Source organism: Hetaerina americana, unplaced genomic scaffold (assembly GCF_022747635.1).
Source record: "Hetaerina americana unplaced genomic scaffold, ioHetAmer1.1.p SCAF_1, whole genome shotgun sequence".
Classification (NCBI taxonomy): domain Eukaryota; kingdom Metazoa; phylum Arthropoda; class Insecta; order Odonata; family Calopterygidae; genus Hetaerina; species Hetaerina americana.
Genome location: NW_027286069.1, coordinates 30,170,773 through 30,187,994, shown reverse-complemented (window position 1 = coordinate 30,187,994; position 17,222 = coordinate 30,170,773). Strand labels below are relative to the sequence as shown.

The 17,222-nt window shown below is 31.4% G+C and overlaps 1 protein-coding gene across 2 annotated transcripts in view; it reads right to left on the bottom strand.

The window, feature by feature from the left end:
- The window catches only part of Uck (Uridine-cytidine kinase), a 34,382-nt gene that overhangs the window by 12,485 nt on the left and 4,675 nt on the right, over nt 1–17,222 (bottom strand). The window contains exons 4-7 of one of the 2 annotated variants that reach the window (XM_071587670.1): nt 17,018–17,163; nt 14,627–14,724; nt 13,437–13,485; nt 3,099–4,796 (exon numbers count right to left, since the gene is read on the bottom strand). In XM_071587670.1, coding sequence (XP_071443771.1) covers nt 4,624–4,796; nt 13,437–13,485; nt 14,627–14,724; nt 17,018–17,163 — 466 coding nt within the window. In that variant the 3' untranslated portion in view covers nt 3,099–4,623. Of the gene's footprint in view, nt 1–3,098; nt 4,797–13,436; nt 13,486–14,626; nt 14,725–17,017; nt 17,164–17,222 lie in introns of those variants that run through there. The other variant, XM_071587680.1, reaches the window with a different exon arrangement.

Here is a 17,222-nt window from a genome sequence, read left to right as displayed (position 1 = left end):
GAAAGTAAAATTAAATTTTCAATGGCAGTTGAAAATGTAGATAAATTTTAGATTCATGATGGTTCAAAAATCTTGAAAAATGTGCTGTTTCCTCAACAGCAGCATTTTTTCCCAACCTCATTTAACCTGTAATATTTTATGCTGTGGATAGACTTGCTTTCCCAATTATGATATCACTATCTTTCACAAGGAACACAAGGTGTTTCAAGCCAATCTTATAAGGAGTTTCAAGCCAAAATTCATCTTCTTACTGTTAAAAGCATTTGTGATTTCTATCCCATGAAAATTTGACAGAAATAAATTTCTCAAGTCTACCTCCATGACACATGATCATTGCTTTTGGTCAACTACTGGCACAAAATTTAGAGGTTTAGTCAGAGAGTACCATTGAGAGGGTAAGGTCAGTCTACTAAAACTCCATAATTGAGATTTTTAGCTTTGCATGTAAATTTTCATTTAACGAAACTTTATAACAACCCAAACCCATGAAACTGTAAGAGATCTCAAAATACGACATATCTCAGAAGGAACAGAAAAAAAGACAAGGCCTCTAAACTGATAGTTGAAAAATATGATATTTTTTCTTTAATTATAATCATGAAATCACTTTTCTATGATGATAATTTTCTGTTAAAATTTGAGTTCGCTCTGGTAATTCCTATCATGTTGCAGCTTTGGTTTAGAGTGTTCCCAGTTTTCTTCTCCTTTCAATAACATCAGCATTTCATGCAGATAGCATAACATAATAATGCTTTATTGAAACATTTTTAATCAAAATATGTTCCTTAAGGAAGAGATATACTACATGGAACTTTAATTTTTCCTAACCATTGGTAGTATATGACATAATTTATAGAAAAAAATAATATCAATCCCCGACTGCTAAAGAAAAAAGAAACTAATGTTTCAAAATCAATATAACTTAAATCGCAGCTAATATGCAGCACATAATTATCCTTTTCATAGTTTTAAAAAGGTAACAATAAAATCATTGATTCTTAGATGAATGTATTTTCAATACGACTTAAATTTCATCCATAAATTCATATGTAAGAAAATAATCTTCCAGAGTCATTCAAGCAAATCCTTGGCTTTAAATAACAGCTTACAGAAAACTTTTAAATTATTGTAAACAACATAAAAATTGATTCATTTTCAGCTCATGCAGCTTGTCTAAACCAAATGCTAGCAATGAAGTAACTTTTAGAATTCCAGTTCCTTTCATCATGCATTATAATTGAATACTTTAATAACTTGCGTGATATTACTCAACCAAATGAATCTTAAAATTACATTAATTGATTCTTAGCATACATCTGACAACCTTATACCAATTGCTACACTAAGACAAACACTTCCATTTTTGGCAGTTATCTAAAATTTAATACCAGGCATATTTATTACCCGAAGATTCAAGACTAGAAGATTTTTTTTCATCTGCTCAGAAGTACGCATACATCATCATCACCACTTATTTTTTCAATCATGTGATATGGCTACAAACTGTGTATCACTGATGGTAAATTCCATTACTGATACAGCCTATAACATGGTCGGATAAAACAGAAAGCAGTACTTTCCACTGGATGAGTATAAATTGTCTAACCACCAAGGAAAAATTCTAAGGCCACTCTTGCTTAAACAATTGACTACTGTTGATTTTCTACAGATTCAAAAGCTGAAAGCTAGCTAACTAAACAGACATTTTGGAAAACAATAAAATATTTCAAAAGTACCATATTAAATCAGTTAAGGCTAATGTTTACATTAACTTCATTATATATTTTCAATTTCTGCAGCAGTTAACCTTTTTATCTGTTTACTCTCTGCACATAAAATCATTTAATTGTATTTTTCTTTAAAAATGTATAAAATGTCTTGCATAATTCAACGGAGATTGAAATGAAGTATTGCACATACAAAAGTATGAAATTCTGATCAAATATTTATTTAAATTGTGACTATCGTTAGAAGTTTTGCAAGATACTTATTTCAACAACAGAAATCTTTGCTAATGCTATTTATGGAAAACATTTTGGTTTTCATTGATGAAATCTAAGAAGTTCAATTTAATAGTTTTTCAAGGTGGATCATATTTGGACAAAATTAACTAAAAAGGAATGAGCAAAATTTCAATTTTTATCAACCTCAGTGAAATTGGTTATTGGGGCGAGAATGTACTTGAAAGTTTAACTGGTATAAAGAATTTGCAAGAAAAAGAAATCTTCAGGTGAAATATAAAATCTAAGTTTGGGAATTTTTAGACTGTTCCTCTTTATAGGTATACACTTTTGTTGAAACTTTGGCAGGCTTACAAGAAATTTCTGAAACATCTCATACGTTCAATAAAAAGGTCCAAGCATACCCCCAAGAGGATGGCTGATGCCATCTCATGAACAGTCTGTAAAAATTAACAACAGTAACATATTTTCAACTCATGATAGAAAAGTATGCCCAAATGTGAAGCTAACATCAGCTGAACTTCTATTCTGAGTCACACTCATTGAGATGAGGCTGATCTGGGACCATCAGAGTTGAGATTACAGGGAGGAAAAATTTAACCTTCTTTTAAAATCATTGTTTTCTTGTCTCAATCCTTTTCTCAGGTTAGTGTAGGCACCACACCCATGGTGGGCACATGTGTGTTTTTAATAAGGGTTACTACAGCTGAAATGACAACTAATAATAATACTTAAAAACCAAAAATTCCTACATCTGGGTAAATGCAATGTGAATGGCACAAACACAATACTCTTTGAAGAGTAACATGTTAACGAATGTTTTTTTAAGTTTAAAACTAAACAACTGCATTTGACAAATGAACTTGCATCTTTTAATAGGAATATTTATAGACTTACACCCATCCAAAAAACGATAGATCCTATTCTAACACACTGATTCCATTCCAAAAAAGACCTAATACTAATGGGTGTCTACTTTAAAATACAATGAATAGGCAGGAATTTTATTAATAACTACAAACTAGACATTATTTATGCACAAAATCTTGGAGAATATTCATTCCAACATGATCAAAAATATTTACTTCAGATATCAAGCAGTAAAATAATATTTGGAATGGAAAGGAAAAAAAAGGTAAATATAATGCCACCTCAGAGCAGTGTATATACTGCATACAGTACCATACAAATAAATAAATGCATGACAATGTAGGGGCCATAAGGTAGACTTCTAGTTTCAACATTAGTAAGACCCAGGACCAAAACTGGCCTCTTAATTCTATCAAACTAAATTGACTGAGTGATTTTATTAAACCAACAAACAGATCTAGAAGGACCAGAGCCAATGGCTGTATGAACTTGGGATTCCACATATTTAATAATGGTCCAAAACACAATTTAAAATCATTCCAATAAAGAACTTCAGTTACAGGAATTGAATAGCCACCTATTAACAGTTACGTTAAAATTGAATAATAGGAATGAGGAAGTGTACTTCATGAGATACACATAACTCTTTTCTATTAAATTCTTAAGTAACTTGTTTAAGGGAGGAACCCACTTGCCACATTCCAGAAGTGGGTGGCTCATTGAATGCAGAGTCTACAAGAACTCACATGGAATCCAGTTTAGCATGTAAAGCATACAAAACAAAAAGTAAATATCCTGCATTCCATGATATTTTATAGCTTTAAACAAATGACATTGATAAATGGCCACCAATATCTTTTCCTCCATGTAATGCTTTGCAGGACTGCCAATTTCCTAGTAAATGCACATCGATTAGTTTCGTGGGTCCAATAACAATAATGCAACATTTTGTGTGCAATCAACGTTTGCCAAATTTGACCTCCAAAGTAGTGTAAGAGTAGTCAACTTGACACATTGCTAATACTACCAATGAATTGGTGGCACAAAAGATAATAGCCTATATTCAAACTGATTATGTACTAAATATTTAAAACCAATGATGTGGCTGTAATGCCTCCTCGAATGTTAGTATTCTAAATATTAATTGAAAGAAAGTTACGAGAAAAATATTCATATGAAATATCTTCAAGCTCACAAGTTCCATTCAAAATGAAGCAAACAGGTCAAAATGCAAAGTATTAAATATTTAAATGCCAATTGGGAATTGAGAATCTCCTCTACCACAGTGAATCATTTTATGATCAAAGTGGAAACAATACACATAATAAATATAGGAAACTTCAGACAGGCGTAATAATTACAACTTACATGAAATGCAGATCAACTGATTAATTCCCATTCAATAAACCAAAAATATCAGATGTGGTAAATAAAACAATAGACAGAAATGGTCAAAACATCTAGTAACAGTGATTACACACAGGCATGGGACTAATAATCTGTCAGGGGAATCTCAGCCATTGTATATCAACTACCATAAGAAACTAAGGAGGTATGTATGTTTTTCACAGATTAACTAACACTAGAGGAAAATATTGGAAGATATTAATTACACTGCCACTGATACGATCATTTCCTTTGGGATGAATTGACTTGACATCTGATGATGTTTGGACGCATTTTGTTTCCACACAAATTACAAGAGGAGCTGTTACAAAGAGGACAGTCGGATGCCTGGTTAGTGGCTAGCAACAATTGGCCTCCTGAAGTGATGATGCCTGCAGCCAGTCAGCTACCGAAGCATGGCTTTGTTGACGCGTGTGGTCGTGGGAGAGGAGGGAGGAGAGGTCGGTGATGGGCGAATTAGGCACCCATTGGCAATTGTAGGGAGCTGTGGGGTGCTACCCCATCCACCACTGCCATGTAAAATATCCCAGATGTGCTGCACTATCAGGTCTATAGCAACTGCAAGGTAAAGAGAGAACTCATGACGATGATACCCTAATATGCTGAAAGCTAAAATTAGACTGAATAAAAACAGAGAAGGATACAGGAGAAAAAAATCTGACAAAATTTCTGTTTACAAAAGCCAAAACAATGCCATTGAAAATTTCCAGGACTTAATTCAAAACTTCTGTGTCATGTGAATCAATGTTCAATGAAAAAACTAACAAGGGAAATCATTCTTCTCCTGATTCCTAAATTTTCACATATTTTCAAACCAAAAAAAGGGCATGAAAAATTTGCTCCAATGTAGGTCAATGAAATTACCAAACTCTGACCACCTGGTTTTGAGTTTTGAAAACAAGATGTGATATTCCTTTGAATTAATTTAAAACGCTTGAATATATTCCACTGTAAATTCAAATTCCAAACCCTAAAATATTTGAAAACACAAATGAGAATTCACAAAGTGCCAAAAATCAAGGATGATGAAAAACAAGGAATCATCTAAACAGCCTAAAAGTAGGACTTACTATGGATAGGAGATTGAAATCATGTCAAAATGTATTGCAGCATATACAATATACAGACAGCATCTTCCTTATATAATCATGACTTCCTCTGGAGCTAATATAAGCTTTCAATATAAAAAGATTTTTTTGTGCAACCGCAGCATTGATAAATCGAATGTAAGTTGACAAAAGTCGATTGCTTAGGTACATAAAGATATGTATACTTGGAGAAACTGGCTTCTTAAATATTCTAGAAGTGTACTGACTTCAACCTTAAGTATGTATCACAATTCCATAATCCTAAGAAATTTTTTTTATAGATAGCTAACTCATGCCTGCCTCTATTTAACAACAGGGAGATACAACAGACTAACCTACTATACCTACAATACATCAAAACACATACATTCCTTTCTCTGGTAAGACGCATACGTCATTCGAAAACCTTTTCGTAAATCCTATTCATATTGAGGAATCACAGGTATGATTTGAATTAAATTTTCCTGGTTAACTTTTATTCAAAGGTATGTTGTCAATAACTGTACTGATCTTTCTGTTTTTGCACCAAGGGTTTGAAATCTTTTCACTTGAAATGGCTAAGCCAAAATTCCTTTAATAACAATTCCAACAAATTTCCTAAGTGGCTTTCAGTGTTTGCTGCATGTGGAGAATTTGTGACTCAATGATGCGGCATACCCTTAGAGGAGCAAAGCAACTCCACTCCAGAAGAAGCTCAATGCAAAACAAGGGAAACATTGAACTTCAAAACCCTTCACAAACAGCAGTGAAGCTTGACAAAAACTTCAAGAGCAAATGGACCACTGCGGAAATCAAAATGAATAAAATTTCTTATTAATGCTAGATATGTATAAATGTAAATAAAAAAGAACTATACCACAGCATGTTAGAAACATTAAAATTTAAATCGTGAATACATATAAGAAAGTGCATGTGCATTCAGAAATATGCTTTTGTATTCTGATGTTATCAAAAATAGGCCAAATACGGGATTATTTGGAGTAAATTTTACAGGCTTATGCACATTTGATGATAGGCCTATGATGATATTATGATTGGCATGCACATAGTGATCTGTACTTATGCACTCATAGTATTATGCAACTCCTTCATAACTTAAGTCTGAGACTATTTGTCCTTAAAATGAGCACTAATTTGAATTTTAAAAATGATTAACCTAATGTATAGATATTAGGTAGTATTCCTAGGCATTTAAAACCGTATGATGAAATGCTCCTTACAGCGAAAACCACACTGATTATTAAAAATGTCATACCTAAACATATAAAGGGTACATGTAGTACTGAATAATAATTGAAATTAGTACATTTACAAATTATAGTAGTTCCATCAATGCTAGCCTTGAAGGCTGAACAAATAATTTGCATGTTGAATAAAAGAGCTATAAGTACGCAATAGGTACTAAACTCTTGATTTCAGTGCATCAATCAAAGGCCAGCACAGGAAAGTGAAAACCTCACAATAAAACCACCATACTGTACAATTAACTAAAAACTGGGGCCTTTGTGAGAGCCAATGAGTTCATTACACCAGGTTAACTTGGCTCGGTCTTTTTCATGGCTAAGTCACTTTCAGGGCATGGCAGTAAGAAGAAATCTTTATACAGGCATAAGAATTCATAAAACTAATGGAAAAAACATATACCAATATCAGTAAATTTGAATGGATACATAAATGAAGGATACAAAAATTTTAATTTTCAGAGCTTTTCAAGAATGGATGATGAGGAAACATTTCCACCTTTGTAACACTAACTATAACAGGATTGAGACAAAGGGAGAGAGAAAAATGAGAATGAGGCATATGAAAAGATATCACGTCTCCAGAAGCATTAATTCCATAAAACAAAACAATTTGTACAATGAAACAATGAGGCAGGCATTAATTAACAAAAATGATATATTTATTACTTCGTTCATGATATTTAACATTCAAGTTCACCCTAATTTTCACTAAAGTAGCTAGAAAACATGTAATATCTTTGCTTTTCAACTCTTACTTTATCAGACAAGAAACCAAATTACACTATTCTAATGCAACTTGCCAAAACAAACACAGTGTTTAAGTTACTAATCCATCAACTTTTAACTTATAAGATCACAAAATCAGTTACTTCTCATTGTATAAAAGAAAAGTATTCTCAGAATAGTAGCCTACATGAAAAGCATACCCTCATCTGATACGATTTTAAGCTGAGATGACTGCCGCTCATGAAATGGAAATGATAGCCCATGAGTAATATGACCACACATTTTAACTAAGAGTTTACTTTTGTCCAACAATCAATACTATAAATAAATGGATGACCTGTCAATAGGTCCAGCATTCATCCTCTTATTAAATGAATGATTTCTGGACCCAGCACAGGGTACATCATTTGGTTGTAAAAAAGAAAAAGCTTTTCAAATATTAAATTATTTATGGCAACAGCATACTTACAAAATTCCTGTCCTTAGGATAGGAAATACTCGATTAGATGTTTTTCATTCACTTTAATTTCCTGCCTTTAAATAACTATAGGTATTTCTATTCTGATTACTTTGATTATAATCTGATTTTTTTAACATAGCCCAGGATAATCTTATGATCAAAAATTTATTTCCAACATTTCTTGTGCATGCAGGAAAAAAATGGCCGAAAAATCAGAACAATAGGTGAATAAGTGTGCATATTAGCAAAATATATTTACCACGAGAAGGAAGTTAAAAAAGAGGATTTTCAGAGCAAGACATTGAATATTTCAGCAAATTGGTGCCTCCTGGAAAGGGGTTGGACATATACTGGAGAATACTGAGATATTGGTATTGATAAGCATGGAAAAAATAAACTGGAGAGAGAGGACAAACTGAGCTATAGGGTTGAGGAAAATTCAAATAAGTAAAAAAAATGAATACTGAGGAATAGTAAACACAACAAGTGTTCCTGGAATGTCAGATAATGATGGAAGACATATTGGGTGATATGAAGGGGTAAAAATAAAGGAACTAAGGAAGGCAATCATTTAGGCAATAAGACTAAGTGCTTACATTCTGCAAAAGCATTAATAAATTTAAGCGCAATGGCTTTCAGGGATTTTCCTAATCCTATCTCTGCAGCAAGGGCTGAATTTTACAGGCTAGATTCAGTCTGGAAAGAGTTTCAATTTCTTCCCAATGTTGTTGCATGGTATTTGATGATAAAAAAATTTGATTTTATCTTGTCCAAAATTCATAAAAACAAACATCACAGGTAGACTAATTGACTATTTTATTATATTTCAAATCAACATTTTTTTATTTTTACTTAACTTCTCTCGGGTATAACATCCTCCTTTATCAGCTAAACAAATCACAGAACCCCACGCAAAAAAAAAGTTTAATTGATTATTATGGTAAAATCACCGACACTGTCACATGAAGACATGTCACAATAAAATCACAAACAGCACTCCGGCATGCAAATCAACAGATATCAACACAATGTTAGCAATTCAGGTAATTATTAAGTAAAATAAAAGCATCTGAAATTAAAATAAGTTGTACTTACAATATCTGGAGATTATTAATTTTGAAAGAATTATACATGATGATGGTATGACCAAAAACTTTGTCAACTAAGAAAGAACTATTCACTCAGCTTGTACCTCTTATAGAGGTATATACTTTCTTGTTCATAACACTCATACTGCTAATCCATGTATAATTTTCTTCTAACATCTACAACCTAATACTAATATAGTCTTCAGCAATGTGATCACTTTATCAAAATTACTTATTCAGAGGATACTATATTAAGGTTGTAATACATTGCAGAGTAATAAGGATAAACTAATATTACCTTTCCCTTTGCCACCATGCATAAAGCAATGCAATGGTTCATCAAAATCCAACTTCTGAAATAGCACATTGATCTCAATCACAACTTTTATCATTTCTATACTTTTTGGGGGTCTTACCCTCAGTTTTAATTACTTATCAGATGAATTCAACATATCTATATTACTATAATGACAAAGGGTTATAATGTAAAAAACGTTTTAAGCATAATATTAGGAAACCCATTTGATTAAAACACATGTGATTACTTTAGACACAAGCAAAATCAGCATTTCTAGGAGACATACTCCAGTCTGCAGCTAGCACCTAAAGAATTGTAATTAAATAAATTATTGACATGTGTGTGTGTATATATATATATATATATATATATATATATATATATATATATGTATGTATGTATGTATATATATGTATATGTATATGTATATATATATATATATATATATATATATGTATATATATGTATATGTATATATATGTATATGTATATATATATATATATATGTATATATATATATATATATATATATATATATATATATATATATATATATATATATATGTATATGTATATATATATATATGTATATGTATATATATGTATATATATATATATATGTATATATATGTATATGTATATATATATATATATGTATATATATATGTATATATATCTATATATATATATATATATATATGTATGTATGTATATATATGTATATATATATATATATATATATATATATATATATATATGTATATATATATATATATATATTTATATATGTATATGTATATATATATATATATATATATATATATATATATATATATATATATATATATGTATGTATATATATATATATATATGTATATATATATATGTATATATAGCATACAGCACTGAAATATAAATCAAATATTTAGAGGAAAATTGTGTGATTCAAACAGATTTATTGCTTTTGAACATTAACACAGTTCAAAATCTTGTATTTTTTGTGAAAAACTAAACTATAATTTCCACAATACATATTACTTAAAATTTACACAATTTATTATTAATATGCTACACAGATACGCTACTCATGAATCACTACAATATCTAATGTGTCCATCATTTTCAATGGGACATACAGCAGAATTAAATCCATTGCGGAAAAAAATAAAAAGTCACACTTATTTTCTACCATGTACACTAATCTATGTATTAGTCCAAATACCATTCCACCAAAATTTTTGAGATAAGACATTTTAAAAAAATCAATTCATGAAATATTATTTGTCTAAACTGACTTTTCACAAAACTATTTAGATATACGCTGAGTAGAAAATGCACTAACACTTTTCATTTAAAAGCTTTAACAATATAAAATTTACTAAATTAATAATGTGTGATGAAAAAATTAATTAATACCGTTACAGATGATAGTATAGCTGATGGTACTTTTCCTGATTACGGCATTAATACAATTATTCACGACTTTAGATAAATTAAAATATCTTAAAAGATAAATTAAAACTATTCCATAACTACCCAGTATTAATTATTATTCTTTCAAAAATTTTACCATGGTTCTGATCGAACCCTGCCCAAAAGAGTGCTTTCACAAGACAAATACCATAAATTTTAAACCTCACAATTGAATCTGATCCCCATCATTCCAATTTTCAAAATCCCATTTTTTATTCCAGGAAAAAATTATACTGTTCAGAGAATTGCCAATTACAAGACCTTGTATGTTTATGGTCATGGCCATAATATCAAATACTAATTAACCAATAATATAAGCTACTAAAATAATGAATACTATTCAAATTAAATAATGTAAAATAACTATCAATTCTGTGAACCAATGTAACCAAAATTCAGATGGAACTTATTTTACCCTAGTATGGTAACACTATTTTTTTCACCATATTCTGGTAACAATCATCAAAAATTCGTATCTCACACCCATTATGACTACAAGAGTCCTATGGAGGGTATTTTTTTTGTTTTTTAAAATGTAGAATCATGTGACAAATATTTTTTTCAAAGTTTATCAGATGAGAGAAAAATGTTTTCGTTTGGCGCGAGATTTCAACCGCTCTGGGGTGTTTTTTCACCCCCGTTACCGTTCTAGGGTTAATAAAAGGAAGGCGAATTGAAGTTATTCTCCTGCATATAAACAGAGCACACTTACAATCATATTCTCGCATGATCAATAAGAACATTACTATAAGATCAAAGCCAAAGGAAAATTTGTGAAGATATTTAGTTTGACAAATTGCTTTATTCATCAAAATGAATTAATTTAACCCTAAAACTTTTTGATGACACCAAACTCATAAAGGGCAGATTGGTCTCATTTACTGTTGTAGGATTTCCCTTGGATATGCAAATTCTGATGGAGTGCTGATTTGAAGTAGGTTAACAACATATGATATAGACCAGTATGTAATCAAATTAATTCTATAGTACATTGCTGTCCAATCAATTGAACTAATAAAATAATATTGTATATAACTGCTTTACTATGCATACCTACGCTAGAGTATTATAGCTTGGTTATTGGACTTGATGGACTTAAATATAGAAAATTAAGCATGCCTCTAAGAGAGCTTAAATCGCAAATTATAATCCTTGTAAATCATTTCCATCAAGCTTAACTAAAAATGAAATCTTTGCTAGTGAAAATACTACAATAAAGGACAATTACAAGGTAGAAATTATTGCATAAAAGCATGCATTTTTAAATAAAAACTATACTGATTCACAAACAATATATTTATACGAAATAGCACAACTGATATTCTTCTTCTGATTCAACTAACTATGCCCGCATCAACTGCAGAGCACAATGACCAGGCACTGGAAATGCAATTGCTGAGATGAAAACTTTTACGGTGACTTTCAATGAAATTCAGGGCTCTGGAAATTACTTACAACAATACTAAAGATAAGAATTCTTCCCTATCAATACAAATCTCTTATATCCCTTTCACAATCCTTTCTGTTGCTACTCACACACCATGCCTGCCACTAAATAAAAAAACATCCCAGAATCATTCAAATTTGTGTGTAACGGTAAGGATAGGTGAGAGATAGATAGTCGTCTTTATTTTGAGGCGAGATTGAGACTATGAAGTCTCTTCTACCATCTACTATACCTACAAATTTCTCTCTTTTAAACCTTACCATTGTATTTTACACTGATTTTATCTCATTACCAATCATACTTATAGATGCTGTTTACCCCCATCTATTATTTCCCAGTCAGAACCCTGGGCACTACTTTGTACTGGGGCCATTCTGGGCGAAAGAGGATCTTTCATCTTTATCTGTAGGTCATAAGGATCTAGCACCAGAGTCCTAAATGAAACCTCGAATACCAACAGAATACACTATACATTTAAATACAATAAAATTTTTTTGTGTAGTAATGATTCCATTACCATGCATATAAATAAAAAGGATGGCATTATGTTAGGGGTTTCTTAACTTTCATTTTCATAGAACCTTAGATAAAGAAATGTTGAATAGAAGGGAAGTACTGGAACCGAGATTCATTCCACATTTTATCACTGCATAAAGAAAGATAGTGCATCAAATAGGCATAGGACTAACATAGTGTACGCCTAAAATTTCCGCTAACACTGATATTGCTAAAAGAATTCACACATTTAGAAAAACAATTCAAGGCTCCACAATGGCATATTACACATATATTTTAGGCTGTTTCCACAACCCGAGAAGGTATGTACACTTACAAAGAGCTTTTTTTTCTTATTTGTAAAAATAATTTCCTCACATTTGTGATGCAATTTACATTTAAGAGTTACTTCAGATATAAGGCAGATTGGAAATAAAGACTAAATACCTCAGTCAATGTAAGCCATCAAGTTTTCAATGCTTTGAAAGAACCACTTTGCCTCTAAGAGACTTCAAATAGTACTTATTACTAAATAAATTATGTAGATTATAGAAAATAAAAGTAAAACAATTTGATTTATGAGTAAAGAAGTCAAATGTAAGAGTAACATGAAATGGGAACCAAAAATACCAACTAGCAAGAAATTAAAAAAGAATAATACAATGTCACAAGTAAACTAATTTTACTATTTATCTAAACTTTCACCTCTAACACTACTAAGATATGTAATAGAAAATAAAAACACAAGCAAAAGTGCTAAAAAATAGTGATTAGATAACTCTATAAGGAATTTCTGTCAATAAAGATATCCACAAATTCAAAATTGGTTAGGTGGAAATTGAAAACATTTCACTGATAAAAATTGATTTGTTAACTTACCAATGTTGTCAGCACCTCGGGGGATGATTACATCTGCAAACTTCTTTGTCTGCAGAAGTAAAATTTTCTTTTATTGACTGATTTAAGTTTTACTAAGAAATTACAACAAGGTGGCCAATAATTACATGCTCGATAGTTAAATATTTTTCCAGGACTTCAAGAATGCAAAATCATTTCTAAAGACAAAATAGGATGCATTTTAAAGTCTGTTAAATTATTATTCAATATTGTTCATGAGTTCATCATTCTGCACCATTAAATACTCAGTTGTACCTCAACTTGTCGACAAGAAATAATTCGCAATACTTGCGATAATTCATTCTGGTCTGCACTTTGTGTCTTGAAAGTTCAATCTGAAAACTAGTTTTTTATATCATCTTGTTGGAAATTATTCTGTTCCCAGAACAAAAACAAAATGATAATACATGTGTACCCATCACACATTTTTTATAAACAAAGAGACAATTATTATTACACTAGAAAAGTATTATTTCTTAATGTTTTTATGTGCTACTGTAAAAGAGTTGAACAGCAATGCTTTTATAGTGCAGCAGGAAATGTATATCCACAGTGCAATCAATGGCATCGCTAGAAGTGCATACCCTTGAACAGATTTTTCGAAATAGCTTCTAGGATCAAGTAGTCTATGACACACTATATTAGAAAATCATCACCGTTGTATTTTCAAGAATAGGTTAGTATCTCAAAGCCAGAAGTGAATATGAAAAAATTTTATATCCTGAAGAGTCGGCATGTGGAATGATTCAGAATTGGAGGTGTGACAATAATCTGAATGAGGTTTTACAATATAAGGTTTCAAAGAGTAAAAAGCTATAATAATAGTTTTTCTATCCTTCAGACACTGTTTTTCTGAAGGTAAATATTGTCACCCAAATGCTGAGTTTTATATGTGATCATGGGTTTCCCAAAGATTCTCTTACTTCTAGATTTCAGGAATTCATACAATGCTGGCCATCACCATAAGGGCAAACCCAAATTTGAGTTATAACTGCAACTTAAGTTCATTTATTCACTGAAAGGCACCCAATAATTAGATTCAAATTTTCTGCAAAAGTCATCAATGGTAATAGGGTTATCAAAGTTTGAAAATCTCAGGGAAGGAAAGAGAATGTAGTAAAGTGTAGTAAAGTTTTAATTAATTTACTACAACTACAGAAGAATCTACTCACAGGTAAACAGAATTCTTCGAAGGCCAGCTTCACAAACGTAGTGTACTGAGTCAAAACCTGGTCCAAATCTCTTCCTCGCTCCTGTATATCCCTAAGAACTGTTAATTATGGAACACAAGAAAAATTTGACTCAGCGTTTCTCCCGATATGTTTCAGGGTTCAATCAATAAACAAAATGATGTTCAAGATTGATCTTTCCTTCCATAAAATTCACCAAAATCAGTTGGATATTTGTGGATATGCACTTTGAAATAACATAAATACAGAGTCACCAATGCAATGACATGTGCATTAGTGATGTAGCCTTTTCAGTAGACAAAACTGGTGGCACTTAAAGCAAAAGTCAAACCATTTACAGGTGATGGCAATGATTTACTCCTTTAAAAATTGACACCAGCTCTCCTAACTTCTTTCCGAAACTCCTTTTGTTTGTTGCTGCAACAAAGATTGAAATTTGGCAGTAGCAGTCAGTCAAATTTCCTGTACAATATCCTCAACCATGTCCAAAACCAATGAAAATTAATGAGACCCCAATGCTGATGCCTTCCTGTGAAGTGCAAACACAAAGCTGTGGAGCTCAATGGGATGGCATTTGTGATGTGTCAATCTGAAAACTCATCGGTGGCAGATGTCATGGCGCAACAAGGTGCCATTACAGGACTGCACCTCTTCCCAGGCACCAGGTTTAAGCTGGATGAACGAATTCATTGCAACACTAGCATTAGGCTAAATATATTCCTCTAGGGTCTTTCACCGAGTTAGGGTCTCCATCTCCTCAAACGTTTTGACAAGGGACATTGCCTTCAGGATTTTGAATGCAATATGTACCTTAAACTGTCCACCACATGTACATTCTTCCTGGAATCGCACATTTGCCAATCAGTCTGCCTAGATGGCTCCTAATTAGCCACCCATTTGTTCTGATTTCATGTATATGTTTTAGAATGAACCTGCGGCTAAACTAAGGTTCTGGGCCGGAGGGCTGGTTCGTGAAAGGAAGAGCTTCCAAATTCAGGCTACAAATTAATAAAAACACACTTATTTGATGAATGATATAAACTTAACCAAGTCCAGAAAACAAAACGTTTTTTATTATAATCCAATTTATACAAATATTTTCAAAGTCTCTTATTTATTTATTTAACGACTTTATAGAACCTTATTCCACCTCATCCCAAAACATACATTAAAGAAATTACAAACACCCAAGCCCTGGGTGGATCAAAACACACCTAGGTGGGAATCGAACTTACGACCTATGGGACCTCCTGGGAGCTTTGTCAAGAACTTTTGTAAGAGTCAAAACCTGGGTCAGAAATTAGAATACAATTACCGACGGCCAAAAATACAGAGTATTTAAGTACTTTGAAGAAAAGGGAAAGGCACTGTGAATTCCATGAATCCTGCAGCCATCATAGTCTTTGGTTCCCTCTTCTTAGTGCTCTACAACAGTACCAGCCAAAAATTATACTTATTTGGAGATCTTATTCTTAAATAAATTTTTAAAATTTCTTTTCTGTTTTTAATAAATCAATGCATTACATTAAAATCTTAATAGAAAAAAAAATAATTTAAGAGGTATTAAACAATGATATTTTCATTTTATTTATTTATGATCAATGCATTACCACTTATAGACTGATCACAGTTCAACATTAAATTGAGTAATATTACAGCACTTAACACCAATACAAAGTACTTATAGAGGAATTGGCACTGACTAAAGAGTTTAGAAAATGGTTCCCAGGTTTCATGGTAGGGAAAAATCAAAAGACAACCCTTACATGTGGATCCGAAAGAGAAAATTGAAGTAAACCTACTACCAACATGAATCAATAAAATTTTGATAGAAGTTTAATATAAAATGCATTTATAAATAAGTGATAAATAAAATAACCAGCATTATTTGAGCGATTGTATGCCCTTCTTCGGCTGCCCTCTTTATATAAAATTAAACTTCTTTAAATTACAACCAATAAAGTTGGCATTGTAGAAGACATTGAAGCAAAAGATTTTAGGCATGATAAAATAAATTCAATGAATATTAACTGGCAGAAATTTGCCCAGGAAAAATTTTTAAAATAAATTATTGAGAAAACTAAACAGATGATAATATTTTCACCAAAACAATATTCCAACAAATTGTGACAATGTTCTTGGTTTTTTTGGGAGACATGAGGGCAATAAATTACTTTTCCTTTTAAAACACAGATACAACTGTATTTTTTCATGATATTTACTGGAATGATGTATTTCACCGTGTTTCCACGTCATCAACTTCAAGCACCATTGTATCTGTTTTGATATTAGAATTCAAAACTTCCTTGCTGTGTAGTCTGAATCAGTTGAGTTTCATAAATAAATATTTATTCTTAATTCATTTTCACTCACCTCTTCTAACTAGCCTTGTGTCCGAATCCATGTCAACAAACAGCTTCATGTGAAAAAGATTCCGTATTTCAGGGAAATAAAATACCAGAATTCCTTCAATTAATACAACATCTGCTGGATATATGGTCACCTCTTGCCCCTCAACTCTAAAAAGAGAAACATTTTCATAGAATTTCACTTCAATGAATATATCTCCCACATCTTT